The 17,573-nt window shown below is 36.9% G+C and overlaps 1 protein-coding gene across 7 annotated transcripts in view; it reads left to right on the top strand.

The window, feature by feature from the left end:
- The window catches only part of GPM6A (glycoprotein M6A), a 321,002-nt gene extending 304,139 nt beyond the window's left edge, over positions 1-16,863 (top strand). For all 7 annotated transcript variants that reach the window (XM_070756618.1, XM_070756614.1, XM_070756616.1 and 4 more), the window contains one exon: positions 15,651-16,863. In XM_070756618.1, the coding sequence (XP_070612719.1) occupies positions 15,651-15,803 (153 nt within the window). In that variant the 3' untranslated portion in view covers positions 15,804-16,863. The remainder of the gene's footprint in view (positions 1-15,650) is intronic.
- The last annotated feature ends 710 nt before the right edge of the window (positions 16,864-17,573 follow it).

Here is a 17,573-nt window from a genome sequence, read left to right as displayed (position 1 = left end):
ACAAAAAATGGGGTGGGGGGAAACGGATCCACGTTTGCAAAAAATTGTTTGTACAGAGGGTTTGAGAAGCCGGCAGAGGGCTCCTGGGGGCTGGGGGAAGCCAAAAACATCAGACGGTTTGGAAGGCTTGCAGTGGCCAGGGAGGACAAAAACTTTTGAAATCTTGGTGCATCTAATTACCGGTGTATCTTTTAGTCCGAAAAATACGGCAACCACAATGGCTCTCAGAGAATGTTAAGATTAGTTGAATGCAAAGAAAACACAATTTTCAATTTCCATCTCATACACACACACACACCATCCTATCGGAATGTATCATTTCCCCTCCCACCAAATAATAACTGTCGGTAACTGTTCTTCCATCTCCCACAGTGTCCAATACAACTGATGAGGCTTCCAGAGTAGAAAACGAAATGTCTTTTTTTCCCTCCAAAAATTAGTGCAATTGCCTTCTCAAAATAAAAAAATGCTTTTTGAATAACTATGACTTGAATCCAATAAATAAATAAACAAACAAACAAATAAATAAATAAATAAATAAATACGCCCTGAGTCTACAGAGAAGGGCGGCATACAAATCAAATAAACAAACAAACAAATAAACAAACAAACAAACAAATACAATTGTACAAATTGGCCTTTGTTCAGAGGACCATAAAATCTTTGAGCTAGCTCTTAGGCTATATATGACACTTGTAAGTAAAATAACAGTATTCATTCTGAGGCCTTCTGACCAATTATTTGGAAAGATTCATCCTCAATCTCAGCGAGATTGTCTCTTTGAAAGGTCTGTTTCTAACAACATTGTCCCAAGAGTACCAATTGTTTTTTGACATCTCTATTTTCATACCTGTTTAGTTCCACTGCATCCTGACTTTCAAGAATTGGGCCTGGCATTGAGATAAAGTGATCCTTTTAAATTAGCTATATTCTTTAAAGCCCCCTTTCATCCCCATAGAAGACTTAGATTCCTATTGGAGAAATTAAGGAGCACTTTTTTATTCATCAACTCTCTCCTTCCTACCAAAATCTGAAGCAACTGGCCACAAGAGAGAATTTGTCTTCTGATTTCCAACTTCTAAAATTTGTTCTTCCAGCATCAATAACATTGAAACACCCCTGCTTTTGTTGGACAAGCAGTAGATCCTTATATAACAAATGTACAGTGGGTATGGAAGTAATCAGACTCCTTTAAATTTTTCACTCTTTGTTTCATTGCAGCCATTTGGTAAAAGCAAAACTGTTCATTTTATTTCTTATTAATGTACACTCAGCACCCCATCTTGACAGAAAAGAAGCAAATATCTTTTGCAAATGTATTAAAAAAGAAAAACGGAAGTATCACATGTTCAGACCCTTTGCTGTGACACTCATATTTCACTCACATGCTGTCTATTTTCTTTTGATCCTCCTTGAGATGGTTCTACTCCTTCATTGGCTTCCAACTGTGTTTAATTAAACTGATTGGACTTGATTAGGAAAGACACACACCTGTCTATATAAGATCTCACAGCTCACAGTGCATGTCAGAGCAAATGACCATCATGAGGTCCAGGAAACTGCCCAAGGAGATCAGAGACAGAATTGTGGCAAGACATAGATCTAGCTAATGTTACAAATGTTTCTGCAGCACTCAAGATTCCTAAGAACACAGTGGACTCCATAACATGTTGGTTTTTATCATTGTTAGCTGCCCCGAGTCTGCGGAGAGGGGCAGCATACAAATCCAATAAATAATAATAATAAAATAATAATAATAATCCTTAAATGGAAAAACTCTTCCTAGATCTGGCCATCCAGCCAAACTGAGCAATTGTGGGAGAAGAGTCTTGGCGAGAGAGGTAAAGAAGAACTCAAACATCACTGTGGCTGAGCTGCAGAGATGCAGTACGGAGATGGGAGAAAGTTCCAGAAAATCAACTATCACTGCAACCCTCTACCAGTCAGGACCTTATGGCAGAGTGACCCGAAGGAAACCTCTCCTCAGTGCAAGATATATGAAAGCTCGCATAGAGTTTGCCAAAAAACACATGAAGGACTCCCAGACTATGAGAAATAAGATTCTCTAATCTGATGAGATGAAGATTGAACTTTTTGGTGTTAATTCTAAGTGATATATCTGGAGAAAACCAGGCACTGCTCATCACCTGCCAATATAACCCCAACAGTGAAACATGGTGGTGGCAGCATCATGCTATGGGGGTGTTTTTCAGCTGCAGGGACAGGATGACTGGTTGCAATTGAAAGAAAGAAGAATGTGGCCAAGTCCAGGGATTTCCTGGAAGAAAACCTCTTCTAGAGTGCTCTGGACCTCAGACTGGACCCAAGGTTCACCTTCCAACAAGACAATGACCCTAAGCACCCAGCTAAAATAACAAAGGAGTGGCTTCGGAATAATATTCTTGACTGGCCCAGCCAGAGCCATGACCTCAACCCAATTGAGCATCTCTGGAGATACTTGAAAATAGCTGTCCACCAACATTCACCATCCAACCTGACAGAATTGGAGGGGGATGTGCAAGGAAGAATGGCAAAGGATCCCCAAATCCAGATGTGAGAGACTTGTTGCATCATTCCCAAGAAGACACATAGCTGTAATAGCTCAAAAGGGTGCTTATACTCAATACTGAGCAAAGGATTTAAATACTTATGATCCTTGATATTTCAGTTTTTCCTTTTTAATAAATTCGCAAAAATATCTACATTTTGGGGAGGGGGGTCTCTGTCAAGATTACCCAGCTTTACATCTCCACCCCATGCCCAGTCAACGAAGCGGTGGAAGTGATGTGCCGGTGCCTGGAGGCTGTTGGGGCCTGGATGGGTGTCAACAGACTCAAGCTCAACCCGGATAAGACGGAGTGGCTGTGGGTTTTGCCTCCCAAGGACAATCCCATCTGTCCGTCCATTACCCTGGGGGGGGGAATTACTGACCCCCTCAGAGAGGGTCCGCAACTTGGGCATCCTCCTCGATCCACAGCTCATATTAGAAAACCATCTCTCAGCTGTGGCGAGGGGGGCGTTTGCCCAGGTTCGCCTGGTGCACCAGTTGCGGCCCTATCTGGACCGGGACTCATTGCTCACAGTCACTCATGCCCTCATCACCTCGAGGTTCGACTACTGTAATGCTCTCTACATGGGGCTACCTTTGAAAAGTGTTCAGAAACTTCAGATCGTGCAGAATGCAGCTGCGAGAGGTATGCCCATGTTTCACCATCACTCCGCAGTCTGCATTGGCTGCCGATCAATTTCCGGTCACAATTCAAAGTGTTGGTTATGACCTTTAAAGCCCTTCATGGCATCGGACCAGAATATCTCCGAGACCGCCTCCTGCCGCACGAATCCCAGTGACCGATTAGGTCCCACAGAGTGGGCCTTCTCCGGGTCCCATCAACTAAACAATGTCGGTTGGCGGGCCCCAGGGGAAGATCCTTCTCTGTGGCGGCACCGGCTCTCTGGAACCAACTCCCCCCAGAGATTAGAACTGCCCCTACTCTTCCTGCCTTCCGTAAACTCCTTAAAACCCACCTTTGCCGTCAGGCATGGGGAAATTAAACATCTCCCCCTGGGGACGTTTAATTTATACATGGTATGCTTGTGTGTGTGTCTGTTAGTACCCACTGTATATTCTCAGCTTTGAAATAAGTGCAGAAGCTAGGTAGGTAGGAAGTTAAAAAAAAATAAAGTTATTAAAGTTAATGTTAAGAAAGAATAATAGATGGAGTTGGGTTAGTTTGAAGACTAATTCTGCACTAATGTGGATAGAAATGGTCACAAACAAACTCACGATAATCATGAAAAAATCTTTCACAAATTGGTAAATTACAACTTCCATACAATATGTCTGCAAAAGACCCACATTTCCAAAAACAATATTTTATTTATTTATTTTTATTTATTTATTTTTATTTGTCATACATATATAGTATTGTATTGTAGTATGTTTAACATAATATAAGTATAAAGTAGAGATAGAAAAGATAAAAAAAGACATTAGGACAGGAACGGTAGGCAGAAAGGTGCACTTATGCATGCCCCTTACAGACCTCTTAGAAAAGGGGAGAGGTCTATTGTAGACCAGCGTTTCCCAACCGGTGTGCCGCGGCACACCGGTGTGCCGCGAGACATGGCCAGGTGTGCCGCCAAGCTCCGGCTGGGCAGGGCGCTGCCGGTACTTCCGTCCTGGGGCTCCCGCTCGCAGCTGTCCCCCGGCTCCTGCTCGATGCCGCGGTTTTCCCGCCTTCCTTCTTTGGAGCCCAGCAGGAGAGCGCCGAAAACTGCGGCATCGAGCAGGAGCCGGGGGACAGCTGCGAGCGGGAGCCCCAGGACGGAAGTACCGGCAGCGCCCCGCCCAGCTGGAGCTTCTCTGGCATCCACGGCAAGTGTCCTTTGTGGCCCCGCGGGAGGGCACTGGCGTTGGGAGCGGGGGGGGGGTGGCCGCAGCGGCCGCAGGCAGTCGCGAGGAGATGTCGGCGGCGAGAGGGAGCTCTCTCTCTCTCTCTCAGCTGACTGCAAGCGGGAGCCCTGACGGTGGCGGTTGGACCTGCGGCAAGTGTCCTTTGTGGCCCGGCAGGAGGGCACTGGCGATGGGAGCGGGAGGGGGTGGCCGCAGCGGCCGCAGGCAGTCGCAGGGAGATGTCGGCGGCGAGAGGGAGCTCTCTCTCTCTCTCAGCTGACTGCAAGCGGGAGCCCTGACGGTGGCGGTTGGATGTGCTGCTGGCGCTGCGGGCCTGGCATATACGGTGTCCAGCAGCACGTCCAGCTGCCGCCGTCAGGGCTCCCGCTTGCAGTCAGCTGAGAGAGAGAGAGAAAGAAAGAGAGGCATAGCAAGAGAGGCAGAGAAAGAGAGACAGAGCAAGAAAGAGAGGCAGAGAAAGAGAAAGAGAGATAGAGAGAGAGAGAGAGAAAGAGAGACATAGCAAGAGAGGCAGAGAGAGAGAGAAAGAAAGAGAGACATAGCAAGAGAAAAAGAGAGACTTAGCAAGAGAGGCAGAGAGTGAGAGAAAGAGAAAGAAAGAGAGACATAGCAAGAGAGACAGAGAGAGAGAAAGAGAGAGAAAGAAAGAGAGATAGCAAGAGTGGCAAAGAGAAAGAAAGAGACATATAGCAAGACAGTGAAAGAGAGAGAGAGAGCAAGAGAGAGAGAGAAAAGCAAGAAAGAGATAGCAAGAGAGACAGAGAGAGAGAGCAAGGGAGAGAGAAAGACATAGAGGAAGGGAAGGAGGGAGAGAGAAAGAGAGAAAAAAAGAGAGGAAGAAAGAAAGAAAGGGATGGAGAGAGAGAAAGAAGGGAAGGAAGGAAAAGAGAGAAAGAGGGAGAAATAGAGCGAAAGGGAGGAAGAGAGAGGTTTTTTTTGTCCAAACTTTTCTTTAGCCCGCCCCCCTGCCCCGCCCCCCTTCAGTGTTCCCCAGGATTTTGAAAATATGAATAATGTGCCGCGGCTCAAAAAAGGTTGGGAAACACTGTTGTAGACAACCTAAGGTTGAAGATTTTGGGATTGGGGGAAGAAACAACAGAGTCCGGTAGTGAATTCCAGGTGTTGACCATTCCATTGCTGAAATCGTATTTTCTGCAGTCTAGTTTGAAGTGATTTACATTTAGTTTGTATCTATTGCATGCTCTTGTGTTGTTTTTGTTAAAGGTGAAGTAGTCGCTAACAGGGAGTACATTGTGATGTATGATTTTATGAACAACAGTTAAATCAGTTCGGAGGCGGCGTAGCTGTAAATTTTCTAAACATAGTAATTGAAGTCTGGAGGAGTAAGGTAATTTGTTGTGTGAGGAGGAGTGGAGGACTCTTCTTGTGAAGTATTTCTGGACTCCTTCAATTGTATTAATGTCTCTTATGCAGTGTGGATTCCATACAGGTGAGCTGTATTCAAGAATTGGTCTGACAAATGTTTTGTATGCTCTGGTTAGTAGATCAGTGCTTCTAGAGAAGAAGCTGCATATAATTAAGTTTGTGACTCTTAGTGCTTTTTTGGCAATGCTGTTGCAGTGGGCTCGGGCACTTAGATCATTAGAAATGAGTACTCCAAGATCTTTGACTGAGTGAGGGTCTTCTGCGAGTTCAGTGTGTCCAAGTGTGTATTTAGTATTTGGATTCTTTTTACCAATGTGTAGGACAGAGCATTTGTTGGATGAGATTTGCAGTTGCCAGTTGTTAGACCATTCAGCTACATGGTCAGGGTCCTTTTGAAGGGTAGAAGTATTATCAGAGGTATTAAATAGCTTAACATCATCAGCAAAGAGAACACAATTGCTTGTAATATTGTCAGAGAGATCATTTATGTAGAGTATAAAGAGAGTAGGTCCTAAGACACTGCCTTGGGGAACACCACTGTTGACTGGAGCAGGATTAGATATGGCATTACCTATTTTGACCACCTGTTGTCTATTTGACAGGAATGCTGATATCCAATTGTGCAGTGGTCCTGAGATGCCATAAGATTTTGGTTTCATAAGAAGTTTGTCGTGGACTACTTAATCAAAGGCTTTGCAAAAGTCTATGTAGATTGCATCAATTGATTTACCCTGGTCAATTTGGGTAGTCCATATGTTTTTGAAGTGTAAAAGTTGCAGGTTGCAGGATAATTTTTTTCTGAAACCGAATTGTTTGTTGGAAAGTAGGTTTATTGTTTCAAGGTGGAGTGTAATGGATTGGTTAATGAAGGATTCCATGACTTTTCAAGTGACGCAGGTGAAGGAGATTGGTCTATAATTTTCAACATTGCTAGGATCACACTTTTTGAAAATAGAGATGACCGTGGCTAGAGACCAGAGTTTAGGTAGGGGGCTAGTTGTAGAAGATATTTGGAAAATTATGCTTAGGGGTTCCGCCAGAGTTGAGGAGAGTTTTTTTTAAAGAAGTATGCACATGGTCCATCAGGTCTGATAGATAGAGATGATTTTGGGTTGTGCAGTGATTTCTTAACGTTTTCTTCGGTAAAGTCGATTTGTGTTAGATCATTGAAGTTAGTTGGGGTGTGACTAGGAAATGCTCGGCATGAGCCATTACTATTCACAAAGACAGAGATGAAAAAGTTGTTAAAGAGGTTGACTTTAATTGTTTCATCAGTATACTCTTTGTTGTTTGGTCCCATAATTGGTGGGATGGATCTAGAGTCTTTAAGTTTGCTGTTTACAAAGTTATAGAAGGCACGACTGGATTTCGTGTGTAATAATAATAATAATAATAATAATAATAATAATAATAATAATAATAATATGTTAGATTTGTATGCTAGCCCTCTCCGAAGACTCGGGGCGGCTCACAACAACAATAATAACAGTGTTACAATGTAAACAAATCTAATATTAAAAAACATCTAAAAAACCCATCATTTAAAAACCATGCAACACACGCATACCATACATAAAAATATAAAAGCCTGGGTAGATGTTTCAGTTCCCCCATGCCTGGCAATACAGGTGGGTCTTAAGCAATTTACAAAAGACAAGGAGGGTGGGGGCAGTTCTAATCTCTGGGGGGAGTTGATTCCAGAGGGCCGGGGTCACCACAGAGAAGGCTCTTCCCCTGGGGCCCACCAGATGACATTGTTTAGTCAATGGGACCTGGAGAAGGCCAACTCTGTGGGACCTTATTGGCCACTGGGATTCATGCGGCAGAAGATGGTCCCAGAGGTATTCTGGTCCGATGCCATGTAGGGCTTTATAGGTCATTACCAACACTTTGGATTGTGACCGGAAACTGATCGGCAGCCAATGCAAGCCACGGAGTGTTGGAGAGACATGCGCGAACCTAGGTAACCCCACAATGACTCTCGCGGCTGCACAAAAAGCAATTATTGCCAACTTGCTTTCCATTGAGGACCTGTATATTGCATGAGTCAAAAAGAGGGCCATGAAAATATTTAGTGACCCCCTCGCATCCTGGCTGATATAAACTGTTTCAACTCCTACCCTCCAGATGCTATAGAGCACTTCACACCAAGACAACTAGACACAAGAACAGTTTTTTTCCCGAATGCCATCATTCTGTTAAACAAATAATTCCCTCACCAATGTCAAACTATTCACTAAACTATTCGCTGCATTACTATCACTATTAGTGTTTTCATCGTTCCTGTCACCCATCTCCTCCCACTTATGACTGCATGACTGTAAGTTGTTGCTTGTATCCTTATGATTTATATTAATCTTGCTTATTCTCTGGTTGCTTATTTGTAATTTCATATGTTTTATTGATTTTCATAAAATGAACAAACAGACAAACATACATTTAACACAAAAAATGGGGTTGTATTTTCCCCACTTATTTCAAAAGTGTAAATTTGAATACAGAAAAAAGAATACATATTTGAAATTCAATTCATTGTTATAGATGTAAAGAAATAATTTGTTTAACTTTTCATAATAGTTCTTCATATATAAACTAATTCTAATATAGTTTTAAAATTCTTCTCATAATAATTCTTCATATATAAACTAATTAATATACTTCTAAAGTCACATTCTAACTAATTTTAATATAACATATAAATCTTATCTCTACGAAAACAATTCACACATTTATTTGTTTGTTTATTTTAACCTTTTACTGTTTCTTCTTATTAATCCATATATAAACTTTGTTCCATGTTTCATAAAATTCCGTATCTTCTTGATCTTTTAACCGTCTTGTCATCATATCCATTTCAGCGCAATCCAATATTTTTTTAATAACTTCTTCTTCTTTAGGGATATCTTCCCCTTTCCAATTTTGTGCATATGTTATCCTAGCCGCGGTCAAAATATGTATAACTAAATATAAAATTTCTTTCTTATAAGTCTGGTTAGTAATTCCCAGTAAGTAAAATTCCGAGGTTATTTCTATGTCTTGCTTTACAATTTCTTTTATTATTTTTTCTATCATTTTCCAATAGAGTCTAGCTTTACTACACATCCACCATTGATGGTAGTAGGACCCTATTTCCTTCTTACATTTCCAACATAAAGGGGAAATCTTTGGAAACATTTTTGCTATCCTATTTGGTGGAAGGTGCCACCTATAAAACATTTTAATTTGATTTTCTTTTAAAGAAACTGATTTTGTCATTTTCCAATTTGAGGTCCAAACTTGTTCCCATGTATCTATGTCTATTTCTTTACCAATATTATTGCACCAACTTATCATATTGTCCTTTAAAGTCAAATCTATGTTTTTATGGGCAATCAAGTATTTATAAACTTTTCCTATTGTTTTAGTTTGATTGGTGGTTATTAAGTTACCTAATAATTTTTTGTTCTTATTAAAAATATATATCGTGCTATCTTTCTGATATCTAGACCGAATCTGTGCATAGTGCCACCAATCAATTATTATCCCTTCTTCTTGTAGATTAGTTCTAGATTTTAATTTCATTTGATCATTTAATAGGTCCTTATATCTTATTATTTTCATTTCTTTTCTAGAATTTGGATGTGTTATTGCTTCTAGGGGGGAAATCCATTCAGGGACAGTCAAAAAATGATTCTTTCTTATGTCTTTCCAAACTTCCAACTAATATTTTCTTATCGTGTCTTTTAAAATATGAGTGATCTTTATCCTTATCATACCATATGAAGGCATGCCAGCCAAGCATGAGATCATGTCCTTCTAATTTTAGTATTCTTTTATCTTCTAATGTTATCCAATCTCTAATCCACGTTAAGGCGGCTGCCTGGTAATATAATTTCCAATTAGGGAGGGCAAAACCTCCCCTTTCTTTAATGTCTTCCAAAATATTTATCTTTATTCTTGCCTTTTCCCCTTGCCATAAAATTTTCTTCACTATCGTTGTTAAATTTTTAAAAAAGTTTCCCCCTGGATTTATTGGTATCACCTGGAACAAAAACAAAATTTTGGGTAAAATATTCATCTTAATTGTGGCAACTCTTCCCAAAAAGGATGTTTTCAAGTTATTCCAAATTTCTAAATCTTTTTAAATTTCTGCTATTAATTTTATGTAGTTATCATTTTTTAATGTAATTGTTTTTGATGTTATCCAAATTCCCAAATATTTAACCTTTTTAACTATTTTTATGTCAGAAATGCGTTCTAATTTACTGTCTTGGATTTTACTCATATTTTTCGTTATAAATTGTGTTTTATTCTTATTTATTTTTAGGCCTGCTACTTTTTCCATATTGTTCTATTGTCTGAATTAATATTGGGACTGTTGTTATCGGATCTTCTATTATAAAAGTCAGGTCATCTGCAAATGCTTGGACTTTATATGTCTCATTTCCAACCGTCAAACCTTTTATTTTTGGATCTGCTCTTATTTTTATCAATAAGGTTTCTAGAGACAAAATAAATAATAAGGGTGATATAGGGCAACCTTGTCGGACTCCTTTGTTTATTTCAAAAGCTTCCAATTGTTCATTATTCAATATAATTTTAGTTGTTTGTTTTGAATAAATAGCATCTATTAGATTTACAAATTTGGGACCAAATCTCATTTTATTTAATTGCATTTTTATAAATGTCTAATTGACGTTATCAAAAGCTTTTTTGGCATCTAAAAACATTAATGATAGTGTTTTTTCAGAATGCTGTTCATTATTCTAATGTATTAATAATCATTCTAAGGTTATTTTTGATCTGTCTACCTGGTAAAAAGCCATTTTGATCTTGATGAATTTTCCCATTTAAAATCCTTTTCAATCTATCTGCATATATTGCAGTAAATATTTTGTAATCAACGTTTAATAGTGATTTAGGTCTATACTTTTTAATATTTTCTTTTGCTGTTCCTGGTTTGTGAATTAAAGTTGTTAAGGATTCTAACCATGATTTGGGAATTCTACCATCTAGTCTACACTGGTTAAAGATTTCCAGCATATTATTTGTTACTATTTCACTATCTATTTTGTACCATTCTGCCGGTATGGCATCTGGTCCAGTTGCTTTATTATTTTTTTGCTTTTTAATAATTGTAATAATTGTTATTGGTCCTTCCATATTTTCCTGCTGTTCTTCTGTTAATTGCAGTAAATCTGTATGCTCTAAATATTTAAAAACTTCATCCTCACTAATATTTTCCTTTTTATATAATTCTCTAAAAAAGTTTTGCACTATATTTACTTTTCCTTCTGTATTATATTTTATTATTCCATCTTTGTCTTCTAATTCTTTGATTATTTTTGATTGTCTCTGTTTCCTTAATTTGTATGCGAGCCATCTTCCTGGTTTGTTGGCATATTCGAAAAAAAGGTTGTTTAGCTCTTTTTATTTTTTCTGCTATTTGATTTTGGTCTATGAGTCTAATTTTATGTTTAAGTACATCAATTTTTCCCTTTAACTCCCTGCTCTTTGCATTTTGTTGCGATAAAGTTTATATTGTTTTAATTCATTTATTAATTGTTCATATTGTATTTTTTTTTTCTTTATTTAATTTTGCATTATAAGAAATCGTTAATCCTCTTACGTATGCTTTGGTAGTGTCCCATAAATTTTGTGGGGTAGTATCTGAATTTTTGTTTATTTCCAAAAATATCTTTAGTTCTTTCTCTATCCATTCCTTATATTTTTTTTCTTTTAAAATATTTCTATTCATCTGCCAATTTGAATGTTTTTTATTATTTTTCATATAAACTACTACCGGATTGTGATCCGCCCATGTGTTAACATCTATTTCAACCTCTTTTATTTGTTCTGCAGTTATTTTTGAAGCCCATACCATATCTATTCTTGTCCAAATTTTATAGGGGTTGGAATAAAAAGTATATTGTCTTTTTTGAGGGTGCCTTTCCCTCCAAATATCATTCAATAATAATTCTGTTTTCATCTTTTGAAAGGTGGTAGGTAATATTTTTTCTTTTTTTTACTATTTTTCTTCCCCCCCCCCCCGAGTGGTCTAATTGTCTGTTTACAATTGCATTAAAGTCACCAATTATAAGCATATTTTCAATATTTAATTCCATTATTTTCTGGTGTAATTTTTTATAAAATGTCATTTGATTTTCATTAGGGGCATAAATGGAGACAATAACAAGAGGTTTAGATTCAATATTAACCTGGACAATCAAAATTCTACCTTCATCATCTGCAAATAGTTGTTTGGAATTTATAGAGTTCTCAACATACATCACTACTCCTCTTTTTCTTTGATCTGCCAATGCAGCATACATATTTCCAATTTTAGAATTTAGTAATAATTTCTGATTAGTCCTTTTTATATGAACTTCTTGTAATATTACAATTTGTGCTTTTTGGTTCTTAATTTTTGAAAACATTTGTTTTCTTTTCCTTGGTTCATTTAAGCCATTTACATTTACTGAAAAGATTTTCAAATCCTTCGACATGGTCATTTATAGTATTTTTTGGTCTCTTTGGTTTCGCGCTGAGGTTGTTTTCTTCTAGCACCTTGGTCTTCCTCACCTTCTTGGGCAACAACCCCCATGGCTTCCTCCTTTCTTTCTGACAGTTCTTTTGTTGGTTGTTCCAGTTGGCGTATTCCACTATTTTCATAAAAGTCTCTTGCTTCATCCAAATTTTCTAGTTTATATCTTTTAGTTTGCCAATAGAGTGATAGTCCTTCTGGAATGAGCCAACAGAACGTTATGTTTTCTTTAATCAAAATTCTGGTCAAGAAATGGTAATCTCTTCTACTTTCTCTGACGCTTCTTGGAACTTGTTTTAATATTTTAACTTCTTTTCCTTTGTGTTGAAGTTTTCCATTTCTTGTCCATTTCAGTGTGTCATCTCTCATGGTTTTTCTTACGAATTTAATGTGAACATCTCTCGGAAAATTGTGCCTGCGTATGTAGCTGGTTGAAATTCTGAAAACTTCATCGATTACTTTTATTATTTCTGTAGGGTCTACCTGAAGAATTCCTCCAATGGTTTCTGCCATAGTTGTCTGTAAATCTTCAACTTTTTCTTCTATTATATTTTGGAATCTTAGCCCATATGATGCATGTTGCATTTCGAGATGTGTGATGGACTCATCATATTTTCGATATCGTGTATCTGAGCTGTCTTCAAAGTAGTCCATTATCTTCTCCATTTTATCAGTCTTTTCCTCCACCGCCTTCACTCTGTCTTCATTTTCTTTCAAGGTTTGCTGAATTTCCTTCATCTGTTCATCACTCCTGTATCTGCCTTTAATTCAGCAATTTCCGCTTTTATAGCTTCTCTTTGTTGATTTGCATCTTCTTGTGATTTAAGCATGAATTCTTTCATTGCATTTAAAGTCTCTTGTATTGTTACGAGGGTGGGCTGCTGTACTTTCTCTTTCTCCTTCTCCTTGGTGAACATGGTTGCAGTAAGAGTTTGTTGTACAGTAGAGGGCTGGGGTGACACTTGAGGTGATGAGGCAGAAGTTAAAGTTTGTTTTTTGATCATTTTGGTATGGGTTGATGTACTCGACATTCTTGACTTTGCAATAATTTTCTGTAGTATTTTATGTTTATGTGTCAATTATTATTATAGTGAAAGGAAGAGAACACCAACAAATTCCAAACCTGTTGGATTAATTTTTACCAATTTGTTTTTGTTTAAAATATCTCAGTAAAATAACACTGTTAATGCAACAAAAATATCAATAGATTTGGCACCAAATTTATACTAATATCTTAATCTTAATGCTTTAAATTCTATGTATAATATACTATTTCAATGTTATTTAAGCAAAATTATTATTTTATAAGACAATCTCAATTGGAAAATCTGCTATTTATAGAAATAAAAAAGAGAAGAAAAAGAAAATAGGAAAACTTGAGGAGGAGGGTTTAAAGAGAAATATAAGATAAGAAAAAGAAGAGAAATATAGAAATATAAAAATATCGATAAGTAAGGAGAATGAGGATAGGAGGAGGTAAAAGAAAGAAGGCAAACTTAAAGAGAAGGCGGTGTCGCTGCAGGGGTGGAAGGAAGCCAAGGGATATCAGCAGTACATTTATTTCAACCTGTTTTTCTTTTACAAAAAATTAATACCAATTATCAATGAACAAGGGGAAAAGGGACAATGCAAAAAAAGAAAAACAAAAAGAGGAAAAGGAGAATAAAGTACAAATATAATATACTTATATTCTTCTTATAAGCGTATAAATCCTTGTTGATTGAAGATCTGATCAATTTTCTGAAAAGCTCTGATAGCGGTTTAACAAAGTCTCATTAAGCCAACAATGCCAGTAAAGTCCAAATCTTGTTGTAATTTGCAAAGTCACAATAAGTCAAAGTTCAGTCGGTTCCAGATTTTAAAATGGAGCAAATCCTATTATCGCAGCCCAAGATGAAACGAATAATCTCTCCACTGCAATTCCAACGAAACAGCCAATAATCCAAATGTAACAATCCAAGCACAAACAGTCCAAAGAGTAATCCAAAAAAATAAATCTTCTTAGCTTTAATTCATCAGTTCATTTTATTTTCCATTTATTTTCAAATTGCTGATTTATTTCATTTTGTCATTGAAAAAAAATCAGAATTGAAGCAAAGACATTCTTGATCCCTCCGCTGTCAAAATTAGAGCCCGGGATTCAGTGTTTGCTAAGGATTTAAAAATTCCAGGTTTTATTCAACTTTATTCAACTTTGCGAATTAAGTCTTTCATTCTATCATGTCGAATTTATATTTTGTAGTCAATTTTTCCCGATTTTTAAAAGTTCAAAAGTTCAAGTTAAAATTCAATACAAGAAACGAAAGTGAAGAAAAATAGATCCGGCTGTTTCGCGCTTGGATACAAATTTTCTAATAACTTTCACCTTCGCCTTGTTAGAGAAACTTTCACTTAAAACTTTCTCAATACTCCGATCTTCTATTTTTTAACATGAAACAATTTTTTTTACCTTAATTTGTTCTTCTCTTTTTGTATTCTTTTTTACTTTGTAGAACTTCAAAAATCTTCACTTTCTTTGTGCTTTTTTTCTCGCTTCCCACTGGTTTGGGTGGATCGCAATGGCCGTATCCTCTTGGGAACAGAGGATCGGTTCTCCCTTGTCCAGAGCTGTAGGGCAGACCGCTGTCTCCAGAGCTTCGGCGGCGACTCCTCGGACAGAGGGAAGCCCCCTGTTCTAAGATCGGGCCATCCGGACCCGATCCGATCGCAATCGGCGACCTCTGGAGGGGTGAAAGGAGTCTTGTGGCAGAGCCCTGCCCAGGAGACTCTGCTGCGGTCCCGAGCCAGACCGGAAGTGATTTTCTGGTTGCTTATTTATTGCCTATGACAATCATTAAATGTTGTACCTCATGACAAATGTATCTTTTCTTTTACTTACACTGAGAGCATATGCACCAAAGACAAATTCCTTGTGTGTCCAATCAGACTTGGCGAATAAAGAATTCCATTCCATTCTATTCTATTCTATTCAGGTTTTCATAGTCAATAGGAAGAAATAATAAAATGAGTAAATGAGCTGAAGCATAGCCAAAAGGCTAAATAATTACTGAACAACTAAAAAACAAAACAAAAACAGGAATATGTATGAACATATTTTCAACAAGCCAAAAACCATAGAGAAAAGGAATAATTGCAAATTAAGAATAGCAAGCAAATTATTTTTTTCAATTTGTTTTTTTTTAATTTGCCATGACTTGTTTTAAGAATGTAATTGTTTTTTTAAAAAAAAATACTGATAATTTTAATAAAGAGTATTCAAGTGGATTTGATACAAAATAATATTAAATAATGTGTTTAAAACCACAACCTATCTTCCTTCCTTCTCAGGTCCACTATCTTATGGTTCTGTCTGCTAACTGGGCCTATGTGAAAGATGCTTGCAGAATGCAGAAGTATGAGGATATTAAATCAAAGGAAGAGCAAGAATTACATGATATTCATTCTACCCGCTCCAAAGAGCGGCTTAATGCCTACACATAAGGGAAACTTTGTCTTACTTTCTACCATTATTTGCTTTGTTGTTTAACTAAAGGCCACCCATCCTTCCATTTTTAAAATCAAAATGAAAAAAGTGCTTCTCACAAAACATAGTAGGGTGACTTGTACATTGCCCCTATATAATTCTTGGTTGTCCAGCACTTGGTTTCTTAATTAGTTAATAGCTTATGTGATCAGTTTCTACTACAAAGCTCCTGAAACAGCCTTTCCTGCATCCTAAAATGATTTTCTGTTAGATCCAGATTACTAACTATCGTCAAATACAGCGATGTGTTTTTTTAAAAACCACTTCATATGTGTTATGCATAACACTTTTTTTCTTATATGTTTTTGAAAAAGAACAAATGGCTTTTTATACTTTTTAGTTTGGATTTTAGTAAGTACTTTAACTACAGGTATACTTCTAAGGGACCACTCGTACAACATGTACAATTTTTTGAGGAGGCACACTGCTGACATTCCTTCAGATTTGGAAATCATGCCAGATGGAACAGTGGGCATATTGATGGAGGGTCCTGAGAACATTTTAAAAACAATCAAAGGTGCAATCTCTAAATTTGTAAGAGTAGGTAAAAAACTAAAATAAGTGCTTCTTATTTTTGTTAACATTGTATTATTATTGATGTACTTAATGGAGTATTCACTATTTTAAAGTTTCATTGATAGCTATTCCTGTTTATATTGTGAGCATGCAGACCGTGGTGCTTGTAATGCATGGCCATGCGTCTTTTTCAAAGCATATGATGACCACAGTTACCTTCAAGATTTGCAGTGTATAGACAAATGTTACATAGAGTTATGTATAGGTTTCTACAGAATGACCTCTGTATTCCCAAAATGGCTATGCTAAACTGGAGCTGTTCATGTGCTGATCTGCGCAATTTTTGCTTAGCTATATTTGTAAAATTGCTATATGTATAATACAGCAATCTTAAGAGCCAGAGTCTTTTACCTGCTTTAAACAATTAAGTGGATTGCACCTGTCTTAACTATATATATATATATTATATATATAATATTACACAGGGCAAAACCCGAACTCAGAACAATCTACATATATATATATATATATATATATATATATATATGTATATGTGTGTGTGTGTGTATATATATATATATATATATATATATATATATATATATATATATATATATATATATATATAATGTATGATCTTTTTTGAGGAGGCTTCCATAATTGTAATAGCTTGGCTTGTAGCTTTGCTACATACACACTGGTTTACCTGTATAATGTTAAAGTGGAGTTAATGGCTGCTACTGGAGCTATTGTTTGGAAATGTTAGTAATATATTTGAACCTTTATTTTCAGTAAGAAAGTATTAAGAGAAAAGTCAGTCATGTTAATCTGAAAGAAGTACCTGTCTAAAAACAAACAAAAACACATAAAAACATACAAAAAATGAAAAAAAAAGTATTATTCTTCAATTTTGGTGTTTTTATTTTTATTTTGCCTATTTCTAATGCTACAAGAATGCTATAAAGTGTCTTTTAAAGTGATGTATTCTGACAAGACATTTTTGTCAGTGTTTTTAAAAAAACCTAGCTAGTTTGTGCACTTATTTGATCATTGTGAATTCTTTCTCAGTGTAAGTGCATTTCTAATAAAAATTCTTGAGTAAAAATCTTCTTTGTACAATTACTAGTCATTCATCATCAGTAATTTTTACCAATTCTTGTAGTAAGTAGAGGGTAATTCAATAGTTACTTGTGGCATGTTTATGCATCAAG

This window comes from Erythrolamprus reginae, chromosome 7, assembly GCF_031021105.1.
Source record: "Erythrolamprus reginae isolate rEryReg1 chromosome 7, rEryReg1.hap1, whole genome shotgun sequence".
Classification (NCBI taxonomy): Eukaryota; Metazoa; Chordata; class Lepidosauria; order Squamata; family Dipsadidae; genus Erythrolamprus; species Erythrolamprus reginae.
The sequence above is the reverse complement of the archived record's forward strand: the minus strand, read 5'-3'. Positions and strand labels throughout refer to the sequence as shown.